We start from the raw sequence: 21,313 nt of genomic DNA, 5'->3' as shown, positions 1-21,313 counted from the left end.
TGTATTTCCATTAATGGCTCATTGTTAAACAAATTCTAAACAATATATATTTTGTCTTTTCCACTTTTTTCACAAAAGCGAGGATGCCTTTTGGATTTCTTTTGGTTAGTGAAAACAGGTGCTAATGTAGGTCTTTCGTAAAAGTGAAGTGGCATAGCGTGAACGTTTGTAAAGTGGGGAATACGTGTATTGTCAAATTGCACCCCTCCAAGTGAAACAGAAAAAAGTGTTGCACATATGTGGTTTCTGTCATTCATTTGATTAAGATTAACTTTATTGATCCCAGGGGGAATAGAATTATGTTTGCTAATCCATGCTGGGATAATTGGCCGTTTAGTAGTGTTCTCTCTCTTTTCTTAATGAATCTAAGTAACTTGTGTATGTATGCTGGATGGTTGCCTTACTAGGTCTGGCTGTTTAAGTCATGAAGATCCATGGAAAACCTAAAATATGGAAATCCATGGATAACTCTTTTTAACACATTAATGTCACGGACTTGAGGGTTTCTGTCACAAGGGCGGGGCATCGTGCAGGCGGGGAAAGGTGATGGATGATTCACTTGCGGCTCACAGGATGAACGGAGTTTATTAACAGAAACTGAAAATTGATCCCAGGGGGAATTGAATTATGCTTGCTAATCCATGCTGGGGCAATTGGCTGTTAGTAGTGTTCTCTCTCTTTTTTAAATGAATCTAAGTAACTTGTATATGTGTGCTGGTTGGTTGCCTAAGCTCCTCAATCCAATACAGACCCAGAGAAGCATGTACTCTGACCAGCATTACTGCTGAAAAGAGTTGTCAGGTAAATGAATATGGTGGTAATAACTTATGTTGATGATAATTGGTAATATTTTTTTGACCATGTATTCCCTACTGTTTTTTTTTTTAATCAGTTACTAGCTTTGTGTTAAAAGTACATAGTTTGCCTGATTTACATATAGCCAGTATGTGGTAAAGTGGGTGCAGTGCATGATGAAAGTGTCATTAAATGTGTTAAGAATGTCCCTCTAGAATGTACCCTGAAGGAGCAACATCTGTTCTTATTTACTGGGTCAGTTGCTGTCCTTTAACATTTTTATTGAATATGGAAATCTATGAATAAAGGCCTTTCTTCACCAAATCTTTTTTAACGACTTAACGACGACATTCTGAAATGAAGATGCGTGTTGCTACTGTATGAAGCAGGGATGAAAGTGTGCCAAAATGAAAAAAAGCTGAAAACCAGCACTGAAATTTATTCTCTTACCTGGGGGGTGCTGTTAAAAGGGGTTCATTCTTAATTTATATTAGAGCTGTTTGTCATTTAAACCACTAATGTTTCTTCAGTTAAAAAGTTCAGAAAAAAGTAGTGCTTTTCATCCTTAATGAAGGCTTTCATTCCAAGTCTGACAAAACCACATTCTTTTTTTCCCTTAGAATGCTTGGTTTCTGCAGTATTCAAAAGCATTAAAGACAAATGACTAATTGGATCAGTTTTTCACGCAATCTTTTTTTTTTTTTAATAGGAGGAAAACCTTTATTTTGGTTTACAACACTAGCCTGTATTGTTAGGTGATTCCGCTGATTTTCTTTTTGATGCCATTTCAACAAGATCTAAGGTTGGTATTGCAGATACTGATATTTGGTACTGGCCCAACCCACCCAGACAGTAAATAAAAAATGTTGAGATGGGGTGTGGCTGGCGGATCGATCCTCCCATTTTCCTGTAACAATTACAAAACGGATGGCAGTTTTTATGCTAAGAAATAGCTTGTGTGTTTAAGTTGCACACAAAAACGGTCATCTATGATATATATCCATTTATTGTTTCTCAGTACTACAGATTCTTCAGATGGGAAGATAAGTCCTAAAAAGGCCCAAAGTGCTCCTTTGGGCAGGAGAAGATGCCAACAGCCCAATCTAAGCATGGTCTCCAGGGGTCTATCTGTTATTTCAGTCCAGAGGAATGAGGAAATGAAGGAAGGTAGGAGTTATGGAAAGATTGAAATTGTAGACATAGTTAACATCTGTCAATGATTGATGTTTTCTGTCACTTTTCGCATCCATTTTAGTGAAGGATTCAATTGAAGAACATCATGAGGATTCGAAAGCTCTCAGATCTGTAGAGAACAGGTATTGTAGGTAGTCTTACTTGATGAATGAATTAGTGTGTGAAATGTTTTATTCTTATTTTCTAATTCTTATCGTGGACTTCCTATCCTGTACATGGATCCTGTACATATATGTATGTAAAATGGCTATGTTTCATTTCCTAGTACAGTGGTACCTCAGAACTCTAATTTAATCCATTCAGAACTCCAGATCGAATCCTAAAAAGTTCGAGTTGTGATCGAATTTTCCCCATAAGAAATAATGGAAACCAATTAATTGGTTCCCGGCCCCAAAAAATTACACCTAAATATGTTTTTTTTTTAGCATTTAAACACAAAATGAACCAGATAAAACAAGAAGAGCATATACTCTTATAAATAAATGTATCCAAACAATGTGTAAAGTTAAAAAAAAAAACAATGTGTCCTGCCCCGATCGTCTGTTCCTTCCATGTGCCACGCCCCCTCGTTAACCCCGTGTGGAATCCCTGTATGATCAGCTGTTTCTGGTTGTTGTCATTAGTCCTCTGTATTTAGTCCGCGTTTCAGTTTGTTTCTCCAGTCTGGTCATTATATTGTCCGTCTGCGTTTTGCCTGCCTTACCTGTAATTAAACCCCGTATTCCCAGATACCCTGATGTCTGCGCCTTTGTCTCCGTTCCGTCCCCACTCGGCACGACAATATTATTATAATTAAATGTTTATTATTAATATTAAAATAATGAATAAGAAATCTTTATTTTTAAATGTTTCTTATTATATAATAATAATTACCGTTACTATCTATCATTGTCTAAATTTATTTTTACTGTCTAAATATGTATATTCAGCTAGTGTAAACATGGACGATGCTATCACAGCGCATGCGAGGCTTAGACTGAAGCGTTACCCTTTGTTTCAGCTGAGACTCGAGCCGCGTGACTCATTTCCCCGCGTGTACAAGTTATCTTAGGTCGGCGTTCACAGTTTGACTTCTGAGATTCAGATCAAGTTCTAGGTATTTTTTTTTCGAACTGCCTGGTTCGACTTTTAAGAAATTCGAGTTCTAATGAGTTCGAGAACTGAGGTACCACTGTAATTTTCTTCCATTACAACCCACATAATTTATATTGGTGAAGTACTTGAAAATGTCAGCAGGGCATATCACCCGTTGAGAAGTCCCTCCATCAGAGAAAAAATCCCTGAAGCTGTAATGGAGAAGGACATGCAACCAGTGCAAGCAATATCTAGCACTGTAACAGCAGAGGTAACACTGAAGATAATATTCAGGCACCCTTCTTAGTGTGGGGATTGAAACGTGTTTTTTTCTGTGCCACTTGGGTTTTATTTAAGTACAATTTTCAGTCATTGTAAGTCTTTCCTTAGAATGAACATCCTAAGGAAAACTGGCAGTGACACCAATGAAACTGCCATTGTTATGTGAAGATGAGTTACATTGTGTTAACACGGGGAATTATGTCCTTAGAATGCCCTCTACAAATTCAGTACCAAACTGATTTTATGTTTAATTTCTTAGGTTGTCACAGATCTCCCTCCCAAAGGGGACTCTTGTGGCGTTTTTACCACAGTGGCAATGGTTACAGAAGGTACATTTTATAATTATTTGTATTTTGTCACTAAACAATTGATTTGCTACTGACAGATCTGAGTAACGTCTGGTGGTATAAATGGTTGTATTTTCCATGCATTGCCTGTGTGCCTGAAGCATTGCTGCCTTATATGCAGCTGTGAGTACAGATGTTACTGAGCAGGAGCCCATATTTATCCTTACACTGGTCCCAGTGAGTGAGGTACCTCTACCTCCAGAAAGTACTGAACAACAGTCTGAACTGCTGCTCCCTGCATCACAGAGGTGAGTCCCCTTTGTATAAATACAAAGATTTTCAAATGATAATACAGTTACATTTTGTAGTTTTATACACTGTAAACAACTATTTTGGGGAATGGTTTTATTATTTGTTGGTTCCACATTTCACCAAACTCCCCATAGTTTAAGCTCAGTTCAGGAATCTGAAGCAGATATTGAATCGGGAAATTTTGTGGGGCTCCTGCTTAATTATGTTACCCCCATTGAAAGGTACTCAACGCTGGAAAGGGATTTTGTCTCTGATCAGGTCCTTAACACTTCCAGCTCATCTATTACAGTAAGTACCTTGTATAGCAAAGTTAAGGCTCCTTAACGTCAGTGGGTTAGTATTGCTGATGGTTTTCTCAATTTTTATTCAGCAGAAGGACACTAAGGATCCCGAAGACCACTTTGGTAAGAGATTGTGTGTTGGTGTTACATTCAGTTGAATGAAATAACAATTAAAATGCACATTTTTATCACTTGTTTGTGGTAAAAGATGAAGGTTTTAGGAAAAAATAGGCTGACTGAAAGATTACATTTAACATTTAGCAATGCAACGTACTGGTGAGGCAAATAGCACATTACAAACAGATGTACTGTCTAGGAGTCAACTAGGCATAAGTGCAGCTAGGCTGAGCTTCCAGTGAACGCCCAGGTACAAGTGTAAGAAGCAGAAGGTACACAACAACTTTCCGGGAATGTAAAGAGGCATCAGGCTAGTGGAAGAATACATATTAATATACATATTAGGACTGTCACTATCATTTAGGCCTGCCACTAAAATTTTTCTATGGATTAATCTATCAGCTATTTTATTGATTGGTCGATTAATCTAAATTATTAATTTTCTTACTGCAGTGACAGTGCTTCCCATTATGACAGTGTGCTGCCCTCAGTACTAGACCTGCACAATGTGCAATGTGGCACTTTATGGACGTTCAGTTACTGTATCACATCACAAGGACTGGGATAGTCTGCTTAATAAGTTGCGCTAAAACAATTTGGTCAGTTTCAGGAAACATTTAGAAAGGTCTGCAAAATTAATGATGGTTCCTCTTTTCAACATTATCTAGTAATTGGAAAAAACAATCTATCTAAAGTTTACCGCTTTTGCATAAGCTTTGCATATGTTCTATGAGAATCATAATCATTCTTCTCCTTGCTGCTTGATTCAGTCATAGACCATGCAGAGCATTCGTGAGAAATTATAAATGAGCAAAGAGAAGAAAAGCGAGCAAGAACTGGTCACGTAGACATTTGTCTTCTGCTTATGGAAATATTTTGTATTCCACCTAGACAATATTGAGCATAAGCAAGATATTTGTCGGCACAGTTTTGTATCTGTTGGCCAGCTTATTTGACAGACTTTGTTGATAAATTCTATTTGGCTATATAGTTTATTTTTTGCGCCATCTTACTTCAGACATATTGCAGAGTAATTGAGAAGGAAAATGCTTTTTAATAATCAAGTAATTTTGACAGCTCTAATACATGTAAGCCTGTAATTTTAGCTCTATATGAAACTTTGGAAGTGTTTTAATACTGTATATTAGTAGATCCAAATTTTGGATAATAGGTCATTTTGTATCCTGTACAAGCTGCAAAGTCCTTTTGTAAGTATTTTTCTTATTTTTTGGTGACGGAGACAACATGTGGGTAGTCTAACTTTTCTGCCAGAAGCTAAGCTGCATGTCCCCTTAGACACATATTTAGAAGGTGCTGCAAGCAAAGAGGCACCATCAATCAAATGCAAGAAGAGCTTTGCCGCAACAAACGAGAGAGGTGGTGAGTTCCCAGTGCTGTTTCTGCTAGCATTCCAAAAATACTGTCATATTTATTCTGTCATATTGATGCACTTTGCTTCAATACAGTTTTATTATTCTTTTTGTTATACTTCATTGACTCTCTTATTGTGGTCCACCACTCTGACAATTGTGTTATAGTTCTTAAGTAAGTTTAACACCAGTTTTGTGGGATTTTCCCCCCCTTTCTTCTCGTTAGCAAAACAGAACTCAAAAAGAAATCTGCCTGAGGCTACAAAGAAGGACCAAGCCACCCTTAGAGAGGAGCCAGAGCGGCTGGATATACTGCCATCCTCACCCAAAACTGTCCAGCCTATGAGTGTCAAGAGTACCACAGAAGAATCAGTCACAGACGCCGCTGAGGTTGAGATGTCACAGGACACCGTATACCTGTTGGATCTCTCAATAAAGAATAAACATAAAGACACTGCAGAAGACCAGTCTAGTCCAACTTTCAGAAGTGAAGAGGAAGTACTTAAGTCAACTCCCCTGATCGCACCATTGTTTTTGAAGGACTTAAAGTTGCAGTATGTATTTTCCCTTGCATCATGCCACTGCACTGTCGCTGTAGTGTTTTTATTGCTGTATTGTTTGTACTCGTTTTTTTGTATTGTGTTTGCCATTACATTGTCTTTTGTTGTATTGTTGTTGTCACAGTCATGCGCCGCTTAACAACAGGGTTACGTTCTGAGAAATACCTTGTTAGGTAGATTTTATCATTGTGCACATATAATAAAGTGTGCTTATAGATGGTACAGTATAGTCTACTACTCTCCTAGACTATATGGTATAGCCTAAATAATGATAAAGAAAATACAGTATAGTAAATATATAAACAGTGACATAGTTGTTTATCATGAAGTCTTATGTACTGAGGTACATAATTGTATGTTCTGTACATTTATATGACCATTCCCACCATCATCATCATGAACATGTGAGTAATGCGTTGCTGCATTATAATCTTATGGGACCACTGTCGTATATATGGTCTGCTGTTGACCGAAACGTCGTTATACAACACCTAACTGTATTGCATGTCTTTTGTTGCACCTTCCCTCCAATACGTAGTTATAGGAGAAACAAAAATGTCATAATACACAAAGACAATAACTCTTGAAACTTTCAGACGGATGAAGTATGGGCCTGTTGTAAATTGCTGTATGAAAAAATAACTTTAATGCTAATTTATTTTGATACTTATATTTTCATTTTTCTTTTCTTAATTTCTATCCTTTGTCCCAAAGGAAAAATGATGACGACACCAAAACAGAGAGAAAAATGTCTTTAGATCCCTCTATTGCCAGTCATTCGTCTGCCTCTGATAACAACGCTACATATTCTCCTAGTAGTCCCACTAAGGTAAAATTTTATACCTATTGTTAGAGATCAGTTGGTTTCATGTCAGCACATCTGATGTTTTCATGACTGTTTCTTCGATAGGTATATTCCAATATTTCACAACCTGCTCAATGTGAATTCCTCTGCACCAGTGTGAAAGAGAACGATGAAGAGCCCACAAATGTCTCTGAATACTTCTTCAGTGACATCTTTAAAGAGGTGAAGGAGTCTGAGTCTGACTGAAGCCTCATTAGGAAATGCTCTGTCTATTTACTAAACCCTGTCAAGAAGTCTGCTACTCCACATGACCTCACGGAGGAGTGTGGTTTTGCTCCCACATTCTTTAAATTGTTATTTTTTATGTCAATGCCTTGTTTTGTACTGGTTTCTATTAAGTGGGTACTCTAAAGTTATTTTTGTTTTCTACTGAAAGGTTAGGTATGTACTACTGGAGGATTTGGTAGCATATGAAAAGACTTCAGGTGGAGATTTTGAATGTAATGGCAATAAATGGAAAAATGAATGCGTTAAATGTGGTTCTCCTTTACATTAGCTATTAGAATTAACACACTACACTTAAATTTGCTTAGCCTCTAACACACATTTTATCAGTCTATTTGTGTTCTCTAAAACTGTCTTTACAAATACAGATGCTCCTCTACTTACGAATGAGATACGTTCTGAATGGCTGTTCGTAACTTGAAATGTTCGTAAGTTGTTATTCAACATCATTTTAAGGGTATACGCAAGTATAGTGGTACCTCGGTTCTCAAACTTAATTCGTTCCGGACTCCGGATCGAATCCTAAAAAGTTCGAGTTGTGATCGAATTTTTCCCATAAGAAATAATGGAAAAATAATTAATTGGTTCCCGGCCCCCCAAAATTACACCTAAATATGTTTTTTTTTTTTTTTTTTTTTTTTTAGCATTTGAACACAAAATAAACAGGATAAAACAAGAGCATTTTTTTTTTAATGGCTTCCAAAACGATAGAGATCTTATCCCAACATTACCCCTGTCCTGCCCCGATCGTCCGCTCCTTCCGTGTGCCACGCCCCCTCATTAGCCTCGTGTGGGATCCCCATGTGAACAGCTGTTTCTGGTTGTCATTAGTCCGCATTTCAGTTTGTTTCCCCAGTCCGGTCATTGGGTGCGTTCGACTTGCTTACAGCACTGGCTTAAAGCAACGCATTCTGATCCTGACGCAATGAATTACGGTTAGATGCATTGCGACCTCTCATCCGGCTGCACAAACTGGAACCGCCTCTGTGACGACACAGCTTTGCCCTTATTGGCTGAAGAGTTTAGTTACACGCATGACGTTTGTATCCCAGGCAGTTCCGATTCGTAATCTGCTATTTCTCCCGAATATCACGTAAAGCAGTGAGAAGTGGTTTTCAGTTCATTTACCTAGTAAAATAAAGTTTAAATAAATGACATAAATGCTCTAATAGTACACGTAAGTTAGTGGTTTATTTATTGTTAGTTACTGTAATGTTGCGCTGCTTTATTTGGTTAATCGTCCAGTCTGTGAAGAATGCATTCAAGTAAGAATTGCGTTGACTTATTTCCTGGCGCGTACAATTTATATTAGGTCAGCGTTCGCGGTTCGACTTCTGATATTCAGATCGAGTTCTAGGTCAAACTGGTTTGTTCGACTTTCAAGAAATTAGAGTTCTAGTGAGTTCGAGAACCCGAAGTACCACTGTACTAAGAAGTAGGATGCTGGGAGTATGGATGCTACGCTGCTGCGCGGCAGGCGTAGCGGCCTTAGGTTGTACTAGGCGGAATTGGCACGATGTTGCGGACAGGAAACGGGAGCCCAAGGAACACAATTTGGACTTGCAGTTCTCTTCGTTTGTATGTCTGAGAGTTCGTAAGTAGAGGAGCGTCTGTGCTATCTTTACACTGTAGAATATGAATTCTATTCCATTTCCTTTTAGGTCAATTAGTGTCTCATTGTCTGTGGGTATCTGCATTTTATGGGTGTCAAGTCTAATTTATTCCATATTGCCATCTCGTGCCCTGCTGCTTGGCAAGCTTAAGGAGATCCCACCTTATCTGATGGCTCATATTTTTATCACCCATCTCACTGTTTTCACTGGGGTTGCAAAAGTTTTCCCATATATTCCCATTAATCCCCAAGGAAAGTTTCCATCTTGGAATATTTCCAAAACACCCCAGCTTAACTATATAACCGTGGGTAGGAAATTTTCTGCCCCTTTGCAACCCTAGTTCCCACTGCAGCTCAGCTGACGTGTATGCATGTGCACATGCATGTTATACGTCTGACTGGCGTCTCATCCAGGGTGACCCTGACTTTGCTTACTAATGCAGGTTACATGTCTATGGGACTGGACTGGATAAGCGGTTAAGAAATGTTTATCCAAAGGCTTAACGTGGCTGTTTCTTTAAGCTTTTCTTGGAGGTTTTCCTTGATGGTAGTACCGTTGTGCAAAGCTGAGGGTTGCTGATACCAAGGGACGTTCTTTAGCGTGGCTGTGGTTGACAACACCTCCTTGACGGTAGGTGAATTATGTGTTTTCTGGTTAGTTGCCTAGGCCTAGCAGCTAAAAGACTGGAGAATGTGGGTATCGATCCCACTACTTGTAACATGCAAAGCAAGCGCTCTACCACTTGAGCTAATTCCCCTAGGGGAAGTGTTCTTCATATGCAATTATTTGAGTAACTTGTTAATGGCTCTTCAAAATTCCTTCTGTACGGTTGCCAGAGAGCTGGTTTGTAATTCTTTTTATGTTTAAAAATCATCAAGTAATAGGTTATGAGCATTGACAGATAAAAAAAAAATGAAAGTGAAGGTGTTGCCAACATTACACCATTCAAAGTTCCTTAGCATTTATTATGTTAAGCCAATGTCCCAGGATATTCCTACCGCTTTACTTTGAATACCGAGTGGTAGCTTTTCTTGGGAGTTTTTTCTTGAGAGTAGCACCGTTGTGCAAAGCTGAGGGTTGCTGATACCAAGGGAAGTTCCTTAACGTGGCTGTGGTGGACAACACCTGCTTGATGGTAGGTGAATTATGTGTTTTCTGGTTGGTTGCCTAGGCCAAGCAGCCTAAAGACTGGAGAATCTGGGTATCGATCCCACTACCTCTCACATGCAAAGCAAGCACTCTACCACTTGAGCTAAATCCCCTAGGGGAAGTCTTCTTGATATGCAATTATTTGAGTAACTTGTTAATGGCTCTTCAAATTTCCTTCTCTACGGTTGCCAGAGAGCTGGCTCGTAATTCTTTTTATGTTTAAAAATCATCAAGTAATTGGTTATGAGCATTGACAGATAAATAAATGAAAGTGTTAACAAAACACTACACCATTCCGAGTCCCTTAGCTTTTATTATCTTAAGTCAATGTTCCAGGATATGCCTACTGCTTAATTCTGAATACCTAGTGGTAGCTTTTCTTGGGGGTTTTCCTTGATGGTAGTACCGTTGTGCAAAGTTGAGGGTTGCTGATACCAAGGGAAGTTCTTTAACGTGGCTGTGGTTAACAGCACCTCCTTGATGGTAGTTGAATTATGAGTTTTCTGGTTAGTTGCCTAGGCCTAGCAGCTAAAAGACTGGAGAATGTGGGTATTGATCCCACTACCTCTCACATGCTAAGCGAACACTCTACCACTTGAGCTAATTCCCCCTGTCAAAGTGTTTTTGATATGCAATTATTTGAGTCACTTTTTAATGGCTCTTCAAAATTACTGCTGTACGGTCACCAGAGAGCTGGTTCGTAATTCTTTTTATGTTTAAAAATCATCAAGTAAAAGGTTACGAGCATTGACAGATAAAAAAAAAATGAAAGTGAAGGTGTGGCCAACATTACACCATTCAAAGTTCCTTAGCATTTATTATGTTAAGCCATGTCCCAGGATATTCCTACCGCTTTACTTTGAATACCGAGTGGTAGCTTTTCTTGGGGGTTTTTTCTTGAGAGTAGCACCGTTGTGCAAAGCTGAGGGTTGCTGATACCAAGGGAAGTTCCTTAACGTGGCTGTGGTGGACAACACCTGCTTGATGGTAGGTGAATTATGTGTTTTCTGGTTAGTTGCCTAGGCCAAGCAGCCAAAAGACTGGAGAATGTGGGTATCGATCCCAGTACCTCTCACATGCAAAGCAAGCGCTCTACCACTAGAGCTAATTCCCCTAGGGGAAGTCTTCTTGATATGCAATTATTTGAGTAACTTGTTAATGGCTCTTCAAATTTCCTTCTGTACGATTGCCAGAGAGCTGGTTCGTAATTCTTTTTATGTTTAAAAATCATCAAGTTAAAGGTTATGAGCATTGACAGATAAATAAGTTCCTTAACGTGGCTGTGGTGGACAACACCTGCTTGATGGTAGGTGAATTATGTGTTTTCTGGTTAGTTGCCTAGGCCAAGCAGCCTAAAGACTGGAGAATCTGGGTATCGATCCCACTACCTCTCACATGCAAAGCAAGCGCTCTACCACTTGAGCTAATTCCCCTAGGGGAAGTGTTCTTGATCTGCAATTATTTGAGTAACTTGTTAATGGCTCTTCAAAATTCCTTCTGTACGGTTGCCAGAGAGCTGGTTCGTAATTCTTTTTATGTTTAAAAATCATCAAGTAATAGGTTATGAGTATTGACAGATAAATAAATGAAAGTGTTAACAAAACACTACACCATTCCAAGTACCTTAGCATTTATTATCTTAAGTCAATGTCCCAGGATATGCCCACTGCTTTATTCTGAATACCTAGTGGTAGCTTTTCTTGGGGGTTTTCCTTGATGGTAGTACCGTTGTGCAAAGTTGAGGGTTGCTGATACCAAGGGAAGTTCTTTAACGTGGCTGTGGTTAACAACACCTCCTTGATGGTAGTTGAATTATGAGTTTTCTGGTTAGTTGCCTAGGCCTAGCAGCTAAAAGACTGGAGAATGTGGGTATCGATCCCACTACCTCTCACATGCAAAGGAAATGCTCTACCCCTTGAGCTAATTCCCCTAGGGGAAGTGTTCTTGATATGCAATTATTTGAGTAACTTGTTAATGGCTCTTCAAAATTCCTTCTGTACGGTTGCCAGAGAGCTGGTTCGTAATTCTTTTTATGTTTAAAAATCATCAAGTAATAGGTTATGAGCATTGACAGATAAATAAATGAAAGTGTTAACAAAACACTACACCATTCCGAGTCCCTTAGCTTTTATTATCTTAAGTCAATGTCCCAGGATATGCCTACTGCTTAATTCTGAATACCTAGTGGTAGCTTTTCTTGGGGGTTTTCCTTGATGGTAGTACCGTTGTGCAAAGCTGAGGGTTGCTGATACCAAGGGAAGTTCTTTAACGTGGCTGTGGTTGACAACACCTCCTTGATGGTAGTTGAATTATGAGTTTTCTGGTTAGTTGCCTAGGCCTAGCAGCTAAAAGACTGGAGAATGTGGGTATCGATCCCACTACCTCTCACATGCTAAGCGAGCACTCTACCACTTGAGCTAATTCCCCCTGTCAAAGTGTTCTTGATATGCAATTATTTGAGTCACTTTTTAATGGCTCTTCAAAATTACTGCTGTACGGTCGCCAGAGAGCTGGTTCGTAATTCTTTTTATGTTTAAAAATCATCAAGTAAAAGGTTACGAGCATTGACAGATAAAAAAAAAATGAAAGTGAAGGTGTTGCCAACATTACACCATTCAAAGTTCCTTAGCATTTATTATGTTAAGCCAATGTCCCAGGATATTCCTACCGCTTTACTTTGAATACCGAGTGGTAGCTTTTCTTGGGGGTTTTTTCTTGAGAGTAGCACCGTTGTGCAAAGCTGAGGGTTGCTGATACCAAGGGAAGTTCCTTAACGTGGCTGTGGTGGACAACACCTGCTTGATTGTAGGTGAATTATGTGTTTTCTGGTTAGTTGCCTAGGCCAAGCAGCCAAAAGACTGGAGAATGTGGGTATCGATCCCACTACCTCTCACATGCAAAGGAAATGCTCTACCCCTTGAGCTAATTCCCCTAGGGGAAGTGTTCTTGATATGCAATTATTTGAGTAACTTGTTAATGGCTCTTCAAAATTCCTTCTGTACGGTTGCCAGAGAGCTGGTTCGTAATTCTTTTTATGTTTAAAAATCATCAAGTAATAGGTTATGAGCATTGACAGATAAATAAATGAAAGTGTTAACAAAACACTACACCATTCCGAGTCCCTTAGCTTTTATTATCTTAAGTCAATGTCCCAGGATATGCCTACTGCTTAATTCTGAATACCTAGTGGTAGCTTTTCTTAGGGGTTTTCCTTGATGGTAGTACCGTTGTGCAAAGCTGAGGGTTGCTGATACCAAGGGAAGTTCTTTAACGTGGCTGTGGTTGACAACACCTCCTTGATGGTAGTTGAATTATGAGTTTTCTGGTTAGTTGCCTAGGCCTAGCAGCTAAAAGACTGGAGAATGTGGGTATCGATCCCACTACCTCTCACATGCTAAGCGAGCACTCTACCACTTGAGCTAATTCCCCCTGTCAAAGTGTTCTTGATATGCAATTATTTGAGTCACTTTTTAATGGCTCTTCAAAATTACTGCTGTACGGTCGCCAGAGAGCTGGTTCGTAATTCTTTTTATGTTTAAAAATCATCAAGTAAAAGGTTACGAGCATTGACAGATAAAAAAAAAATGAAAGTGAAGGTGTTGCCAACATTACACCATTCAAAGTTCCTTAGCATTTATTATGTTAAGCCAATGTCCCAGGATATTCCTACCGCTTTACTTTGAATACCGAGTGGTAGCTTTTCTTGGGGGTTTTTTCTTGAGAGTAGCACCGTTGTGCAAAGCTGAGGGTTGCTGATACCAAGGGAAGTTCCTTAACGTGGCTGTGGTGGACAACACCTGCTTGATGGTAGGTGAATTATGTGTTTTCTGGTTAGTTGCCTAGGCCAAGCAGCCAAAAGACTGGAGAATGTGGGTATTGATCCCAGTACCTCTCACATGCAAAGCAAGCGCTCTACCACTTGAGCTAAATCCCCTAGGGGAAGTCTTCTTGATATGCAATTATTTGAGTAACTTGTTAATGGCTCTTCAAATTTCCTTCTCTACGGTTGCCAGAGAGCTGGCTCGTAATTCTTTTTATGTTTAAAAATCATCAAGTAATTGGTTATGAGCATTGACAGATAAATAAATGAAAGTGTTAACAAAACACTACACCATTCCGAGTCCCTTAGCTTTTATTATCTTAAGTCAATGTCCCAGGATATGCCTACTGCTTAATTCTGAATACCTAGTGGTAGCTTTTCTTGGGGGTTTTCCTTGATGGTAGTACCGTTGTGCAAAGTTGAGGGTTGCTGATACCAAGGGAAGTTCTTTAACGTGGCTGTGGTTAACAACACCTCCTTGATGGTAGTTGAATTATGAGTTTTCTGGTTAGTTGCCTAGGCCTAGCAGCTAAAAGACTGGAGAATGTGGGTATCGATCCCACTACCTCTCACATGCTAAGCGAACACTCTACCACTTGAGCTAATTCCCCCTGTCAAAGTGTTCTTGATATGCAATTATTTGAGTCACTTTTTAATGGCTCTTCAAAATTACTGCTGTACGGTCGCCAGAGAGCTGGTTCGTAATTCTTTTTATGTTTAAAAATCATCAAGTAAAAGGTTACGAGCATTGACAGATAAAAAAAAAATTAAAGTGAAGGTGTTGCCAACATTACACCATTCAAAGTTCCTTAGCATTTATTATGTTAAGCCAATGTCCCAGGATATTCCTACCGCTTTACTTTGAATACCGAGTGGTAGCTTTTCTTGGGGGTTTTTTCTTGAGAGTAGCACCGTTGTGCAAAGCTGAGGGTTGCTGATACCAAGGGAAGTTCCTTAACGTGGCTGTGGTGGACAACACCTGCTTGATTGTAGGTGAATTATGTGTTTTCTGGTTAGTTGCCTAGGCCAAGCAGCCAAAAGACTGGAGAATGTGGGTATCGATCCCAGTACCTCTCACATGCAAAGCAAGCACTCTACCACTAGAGCTAATTCCCCTAGGGGAAGTCTTCTTGATATGCAATTATTTGAGTAACTTGTTAATGGCTCTTCAAATTTCCTTCTGTACGATTGCCAGAGAGCTGGTTCGTAATTCTTTTTATGTTTAAAAATCATCAAGTTAAAGGTTATGAGCATTGACAGATAAATAAGTTCCTTTACGTGGCTGTGGTGGACAACACCTGCTTGATGGTAGGTGAATTATGTGTTTTCTGGTTAGTTGCCTAGGCCTAGCAGCCAAAAGACTGGAGAATGTGGGTATCGATCCCACTACCTCTCACATGCAAAGGAAACGCTCTACCCCTTGAGCTAATTCCCCTAGGGGAAGTGTTCTTGATATGCAATTATTTGAGTAACTTGTTAATGGCTCTTCAAAATTCCTTCTGTACGGTTGCCAGAGAGCTGGTTCGTAATTCTTTTTATGTTTAAAAATCATCAAGTTAAAGGTTATGAGCATTGACAGATAAATAAATGAAAGTGTTAACAAAACACTACACCATTCCAAGTCCCTTAGCATTTATTATCTTAAGTCAATGTACCAGGATATGCCCACTGCTTTATTCTCAATACCTAGTGGTAGCTTTTCTTGGGGGTTTTCCTTAATGGTAGTACCGTTGTGCAAAGCTGAGGGTTGCTGATACCAAGGGAAGTTCTTTAACTTGGCTGTGGTTGACAACACCTCCTTGATGGTAGTTGAATTATGAGTTTTTTGGTTAGTTGCCTAGGCCTAGCAGCTAAAAGACTGGAGAATGTGGGTATCGATCCCACTACCTCTCACATGCTAAGCGAGCACTCTACCACTTGAGCTAATTCCCCCTGTTAAAGTGTTCTTGATATGCAATTATTTGAGTCACTTTTTAATGGCTCTTCAAAATTACTGCTGTACGGTCGCCAGAGAGCTGGTTCGTAATTCTTTTTATGTTTAAAAATCATCAAGTAAAAGGTTACGAGCATTGACAGATAAAAAAAAAATGAAAGTGAAGGTGTTGCCAACATTACACCATTCAAAGTTCCTTAGCATTTATTATGTTAAGCCAATGTCCCAGGATATGCCTACTGCTTTATTCTGAATACCTAGTGGTAGCTTTTCTTGGGGGTTTTCCTTGATGGTAGTACCGTTGTGCAAAGCTGAGGGTTGCTGATACCAAGGGAAGTTCTTTAACATGGCTGTGGTGGACAACACCTGCTTGATGGTAGGTGAATTATGTGTTTTCTGGTTAGTTGCCTAGGCCCAGCAGCTAAAAGACTGGAGAACGTGGGTATCGATCCCACTACCTCTCACATGCTAAGCGAGTGCTCTACCACTTGAGCTAATTCCCCCAGGAAAGATATTCTTGATATGCAATTATTTGAGTCACTTGTTAATGGCTCTTCAAAATTCCTCCTGTACGGTCTCCAGACAGCTGGTTCGTAATTCTTTTTATGTTTAAAAATCATCAAGTAAAAGGTTATGAGCATTGACAGATAAAAAAAGTTAATGTGAAGGTGTTGCCAACATCACACCATTCCAAGTTCCTTAGCATTCATTGTTAAGCCAATGTCCCAGGATATGCCTACTGCTTTATTCTGAATACCTAGTGGTTGCTTTTCTTGGGGGTTTTCCTTGATGGTTGTACCGTTGTGCAATGCTGAGGGATGCTGATACCAAGGGCAGTTCTTTAACGTGGCTGTGGTGCACAACACCTCCTTCATGGTAGGTGAATTATGTGTTTTCTTTTTAGTTGCCTTGACCCAGCAGCTAGAAGACTGGAGAATGTGGGTATCGATCCTACTACCTCTCACATGCTAAGCGAGCGCTCTACCACTTGAGCTAGTTCCCCCTGTCAAGGTGTTCTTGATATGCAATTATTTGAGTCACTTGTTAATGGCTCTTCAAATTTCCTCCTGTACGGTTGCCAGAGAGCTGGTTTGTAATTCTTTTTATATTTAAAAAACATCAAGTAAAAGGTTACGAGCATTGACAAATACATAAATGAAGGTGTTAACAAAACACTAGACCATTCCAAGTTCCTTTGCATTTATTATGTTAAGCCACTGTCCCAGGATATGCCTACTGCTTTATTCTGAATACCTAGTGGTTGCTTTTCTTGGGGGTTTTCCTTGATGGTAGTACTGTTGTGCAAAGCTGAGGGTTGCTGATACCAAGGGAAGTTCTTTAGCGTGGCTGTGGTGGACAACACCTGCTTGATAGTAGATGAATTATGTGTTTTCTGATTAGTTGCCTTGGCCCAGCAGTTGAAAGACTGGAGAATGTGGGTATTGATCCCACTACCTCTCACATGCTAAGCAAGCGCTCTACCACTTGAGCTAATTCCCCCAGGAAAGGTGTTCTTGATATGCAATTATTTGAGTCACTTGTTAATGGCTCTTCAAAATTCCTTCTGTGCGGTCGCCAGAGAGCTGGTTCGTAATTCATTTTATGTTTAAAAAGATCAAGTAAAAGGTTACGAGCATTGACAGATAAAAAAAGTTAAAGTGAAGGTGTTGCCAACATTACACCATTCCAAGTTCCTTAGCATTTATTATGTTAAGCCAATGTCCCAGGATATGCCTACTGCTTTATTCTGTATACCTAGTGGTCGCTTTTCTTGGGGGTTTTCCTTGATGGTTGTACCGTTGTGCAAAGCTGAGGGTTGCTGATACCAAGGGAAGTTCTTTAACATGGCTGTGGTGGACAACACCTGCTTGATGGTAGGTGAATTATGTGTTTTCTGGTTAGTTGCCTAGGCCCAGCAGCTAAAAGACTGGAGAATGTGGGTATCGATCCCACTACCTCTCACATGCTAAGCGAGCGCGCTACCACTTGAGCTAATTCCCCCAGGAAAGATATTCTTGATATGCAATTATTTGAGTCACTTGTTAATGGCTCTTCAAAATTCCTCCTGTACGGTCTCCAGAGAGCTGGTTCGTAATTCTTTTTATGTTTAAAAATCATCAATTAAAAGTTTACGAGCATTTTCAGATAAAAAAAGTTAAAGTGAAGGTGTTGCCAACATTACACCATTCCAAGTTCCTTAGCATTCATTGTTAAGCCAATGTCCCAGGATATGCCTACTGCTTTATTCTGAATACCTAGTGGTCGCTTTTCTTGGGGGTTTTCCTTGATGGTTGTACCGTTTTGCAAAGCTGAGGGTTGCTGATACCAAGGGAAGTTCTTTAGTGTGGCTGTGGTGGACAACATTTGCTTGATAGTAGGTGAATTACACTCACCTAAAGGATTATTAGGAACACCATACTAATACGGTGTTTGACCCCCTTTCGCCTTCAGAACTGCCTTAATTCTACGTGGCATTGATTCAACAAGGTGCTGAAAGCATTCTTTAGAAATGTTGGCCCATATTGATAGGATAGCATCTTGCAGTTGATGGAGATTTGTGGGATGCACATCCAGGGCACGAAGCTCCCATTCCACCATATCCCAAAGATGCTCTATTGGGTTGAGATCTGGTGACTGTGGGGGCCATTTTAGTACAGTGAACTCATTGTCATGTTCAAGAAACCAATTTGAAATGATTCGAGCTTTGTGACATGGTGCATTTTCCTGCTGGAAGTAGCCATCAGAGGATGGGTACATGGTGGTCATAAAGGGATGGACATGGTCAGAAACAATGCTCAGGTAGGCCATGGCATTTAAACGATGCCCAATTGGCACTAAGGGGCCTCAAGTGTGCCAAGAAAACATCCCCCACACCATTACACCACCACCACCAGCCTGCACAGTGGTAACAAGGCATGATGGATCCATGTTCTCATTCTGTTTATGCCAAATTCTGACTCTACCATTTGAATGTCTCAACAGAAATCGAGACTCATCAAATCAGGCAACATTTTTCCAGTCTTCAACTGCCCAATTTTGGTGAGCTCGTGCAAATTGTAGCTTCTTTTTCCTATTTGTAGTGGAGATGAGTGGTACCCGGTGGGGTCTTCTGCTGTTGTAGCCCATCCGCCTCAAGGTTGTGCGTGTTGTGGCTTCACAAATGCTTTGCTGCATACCTCGGTTGTAACGAGTGGTTATTTCAGTCAAAATTGCTCTTCTATCAGCTTGAATCAGTCGGCCCATTCTCCTCTGACCTCTAGCATCAACAAGGCATTTTCGCCCACAGGACTGCCGCATACTGGATGTTTTTCCCTTTGCACACCATTCTTTGTTAACCCTAGAAATGGTTGTGCGTGAAAATCCCAGTAACTGAGCAGATTGTGAAATACTCAGATCGGCCCGTCTGGCACCAACAACCATGCCACGCTCAAAATTGCTTAAATCACCTTTCTTTCCCATTCTGACATTCAGTTTGGAGTTCAGGAGATTGTCTTGACCAGGACCACACCCCTAAATGCATTGAAGCAACTGCCATGAGATTGGTTGATTAGATAGTTGCATTAATGAGAAATTGAACAGGTGTACCTAATAATCCGTTAGGTGAGTGTATGTGTTTTCTGGTTAGTTGCCTTGACCCAGCAGCTAAAAGACTGGAGAATGTGGGTATCGATCCTACTACCTCTCACATGCTAAGCGAGTGCTCTACCACTTGAGCTAATTCCCCCTGTCAAGGTGTTCTTGATATGCAATTATTTGAGTCACTTGTTAATGGCTCTTCAAATTTCCTCCTGTACGGTTGCCAGAGAGCTGGTTTGTAATTCTTTTTATATTTAAAAAACATCAAGTAAAAGGTTACGAGCATTGACAAATACATAAATGAAGGTGTTAACAAAACACTAGACCATTCCAAGTTCCTTTGCATTTATTATGTTAAGCCAATGTCCCAGGATATGCCTACTGCTTTATTCTGAATACCTAGTGGTCGCTTTTCTTGGGGGTTTTCTTTGATGGTAGTACCGTTGTGCAAAGCTGAGGGTTGCTGATACGAAGGGAAGTTCTTTAACATGGCTGTGGTGGACAACACCTGCTTGATGGTAGGTGAATTATGTGTTTTCTGGTTAGTTGCCTAGGCCCAGCAGCTAAATGACTGGAGAATGTGGGTATCAATCCCACTACCTCTCACATGCTAAGCGAGCGCGATCCCACTTGAGCTAATTCCCCCAGGAAAGGTATTCTTGATATGCAATTATTTGAGTCACTTGTTAATGGCTCTTCACAATTCCTTCTGTGCGGTCGCCAGAGAGCTGGTTCGTAATTCATTTTATGTTTAAAAAAGATCAAGTAAAAGGTTACGAGCATTGACAGATAAAAAAAGTTAAAGCGAAGGTGTTGCCAACATTTCACCATTCCAAGTTCCTTAGCATTTATTATGTTAAGCCAATGTCCCAGGATATGCCTACTGCTTTATTCTGTATACCTGGTGGTCGCTTTTCTTGGGGGTTTTCCTTGATGGTTGTACCGTTGTGCAAAGCTGAGGGATGCTGATACCAAGGGCAGTTCTTTAGCGTGGCTGTGGTGGACAACACCTCCTTGATGGTAGGTGAATTATGTGTTTTATGGTTAGTTGCCTAGACCCAGCAGCTAAAAGACTGGAGAATGTGGGTATTGATCCCACTACCTCTCACATGCTAAGCGAGCGCTCTACCACTTGAGCTAATTCCCCCTGTCAAGGTGATCTTGATATGCAATTATTTGAGTCACTTCTTAATGGCTCTTCAATTTTCCTCCTGTACGGTTGCCAGAGAGCTGGTTTGTAATTCTTTTTATATTTAAAAAACATCAAGTAAAAGGTTACGAGCATTGACAAATACATAAATGAAGGTGTTAACAAAACACTACACCATTCCAAGTTTCTTTGCATTTATTATGTTAAGCCAATGTCCCAGGATATGCCTTCTGCTTTATTCTGAATACCTAGTGGTCGCTTTTCTTGGGGGTTTTCTTTGATGGTAGTACCGTTGTGCAAAGCTGAGGGTTGCTGATACCAAGGGAAGTTCTTTAACATGGCTGTGGTGGACAACACCTGCTTGATGGTAGGTGAATTATGTGTTTTCTGGTTAGTTGCCTAGGCCCAGCAGCTAAAAGACTGGAGAATGTGGGTATCAATCCCACTACCTCTCACATGCTAAGCGAGCGTGATCCCACTTGAGCTAATTCCCCCAGGAAAGGTATTCTTGATATGCAATTATTTGAGTCACTTGTTAATGGCTCTTCACAATTCCTTCTGTGCGGTCGCCAGAGAGCTGGTTCGTAATTCATTTTATGTTTAAAAAAGATCAAGTAAAAGGTTACGAGCATTGACAGATAAAAAAAGTTAAAGTGAAGGTGTTGCCAACATTTCACCATTCCAAGTTCCTTAGCATTTATTATGTTAAG

General features: G+C 40.0%; 1 protein-coding gene and 4 non-coding genes across 16 annotated transcripts in view; 1 reads left to right on the top strand and 4 right to left on the bottom strand.

Moving 5' to 3' along the window:
- The window catches only part of LOC111847263 (uncharacterized), a 28,909-nt gene extending 21,297 nt beyond the window's left edge, over window positions 1–7,612 (top strand). For 5 of the 12 annotated variants that reach the window (XM_072708910.1, XM_072708912.1, XM_072708911.1 and 2 more), the window contains 11 exons: window positions 1,814–1,962; window positions 2,051–2,111; window positions 3,223–3,334; window positions 3,605–3,674; window positions 3,814–3,940; window positions 4,166–4,232; window positions 4,315–4,348; window positions 5,639–5,722; window positions 5,939–6,266; window positions 6,987–7,101; window positions 7,183–7,612. In XM_072708910.1, coding sequence (XP_072565011.1) covers window positions 1,814–1,962; window positions 2,051–2,111; window positions 3,223–3,334; window positions 3,605–3,674; window positions 3,814–3,940; window positions 4,166–4,232; window positions 4,315–4,348; window positions 5,639–5,722; window positions 5,939–6,266; window positions 6,987–7,101; window positions 7,183–7,323 — 1,288 coding nt within the window. In that variant the 3' untranslated portion in view covers window positions 7,324–7,612. Of the gene's footprint in view, window positions 1–731; window positions 802–1,504; window positions 1,598–1,813; window positions 1,963–2,050; window positions 2,112–3,222; window positions 3,335–3,604; window positions 3,675–3,813; window positions 3,941–4,165; window positions 4,233–4,314; window positions 4,349–5,582; window positions 5,723–5,938; window positions 6,267–6,986; window positions 7,102–7,182 lie in introns of those variants that run through there. The other 7 variants (XR_011989243.1, XM_072708915.1, XM_072708908.1 and 4 more) reach the window with 6 other exon arrangements.
- A 4,866-nt stretch (window positions 7,613–12,478) lies between these two features.
- Window positions 12,479–12,551, bottom strand: trnaa-agc (transfer RNA alanine (anticodon AGC)). The gene has a single exon. It is a non-coding gene; the product is annotated as a tRNA-Ala (tRNA).
- A 929-nt stretch (window positions 12,552–13,480) lies between these two features.
- Window positions 13,481–13,553, bottom strand: trnaa-agc (transfer RNA alanine (anticodon AGC)). The gene has a single exon. It is a non-coding gene; the product is annotated as a tRNA-Ala (tRNA).
- A 2,250-nt stretch (window positions 13,554–15,803) lies between these two features.
- trnaa-agc (transfer RNA alanine (anticodon AGC)) lies at window positions 15,804–15,876 on the bottom strand. The gene has a single exon. It is a non-coding gene; the product is annotated as a tRNA-Ala (tRNA).
- A 4,651-nt stretch (window positions 15,877–20,527) lies between these two features.
- trnaa-agc (transfer RNA alanine (anticodon AGC)) lies at window positions 20,528–20,600 on the bottom strand. Its single transcript has one exon. It is a non-coding gene; the product is annotated as a tRNA-Ala (tRNA).
- Between the last annotated feature and the right edge of the window lie 713 nt (window positions 20,601–21,313).

The sequence above is a fragment of the Paramormyrops kingsleyae genome, chromosome 2, assembly GCF_048594095.1.
Source record: "Paramormyrops kingsleyae isolate MSU_618 chromosome 2, PKINGS_0.4, whole genome shotgun sequence".
NCBI classification, from domain to species: Eukaryota; Metazoa; Chordata; class Actinopteri; order Osteoglossiformes; family Mormyridae; genus Paramormyrops; species Paramormyrops kingsleyae.
This window is presented reverse-complemented; position numbering and strand designations above follow the sequence as displayed.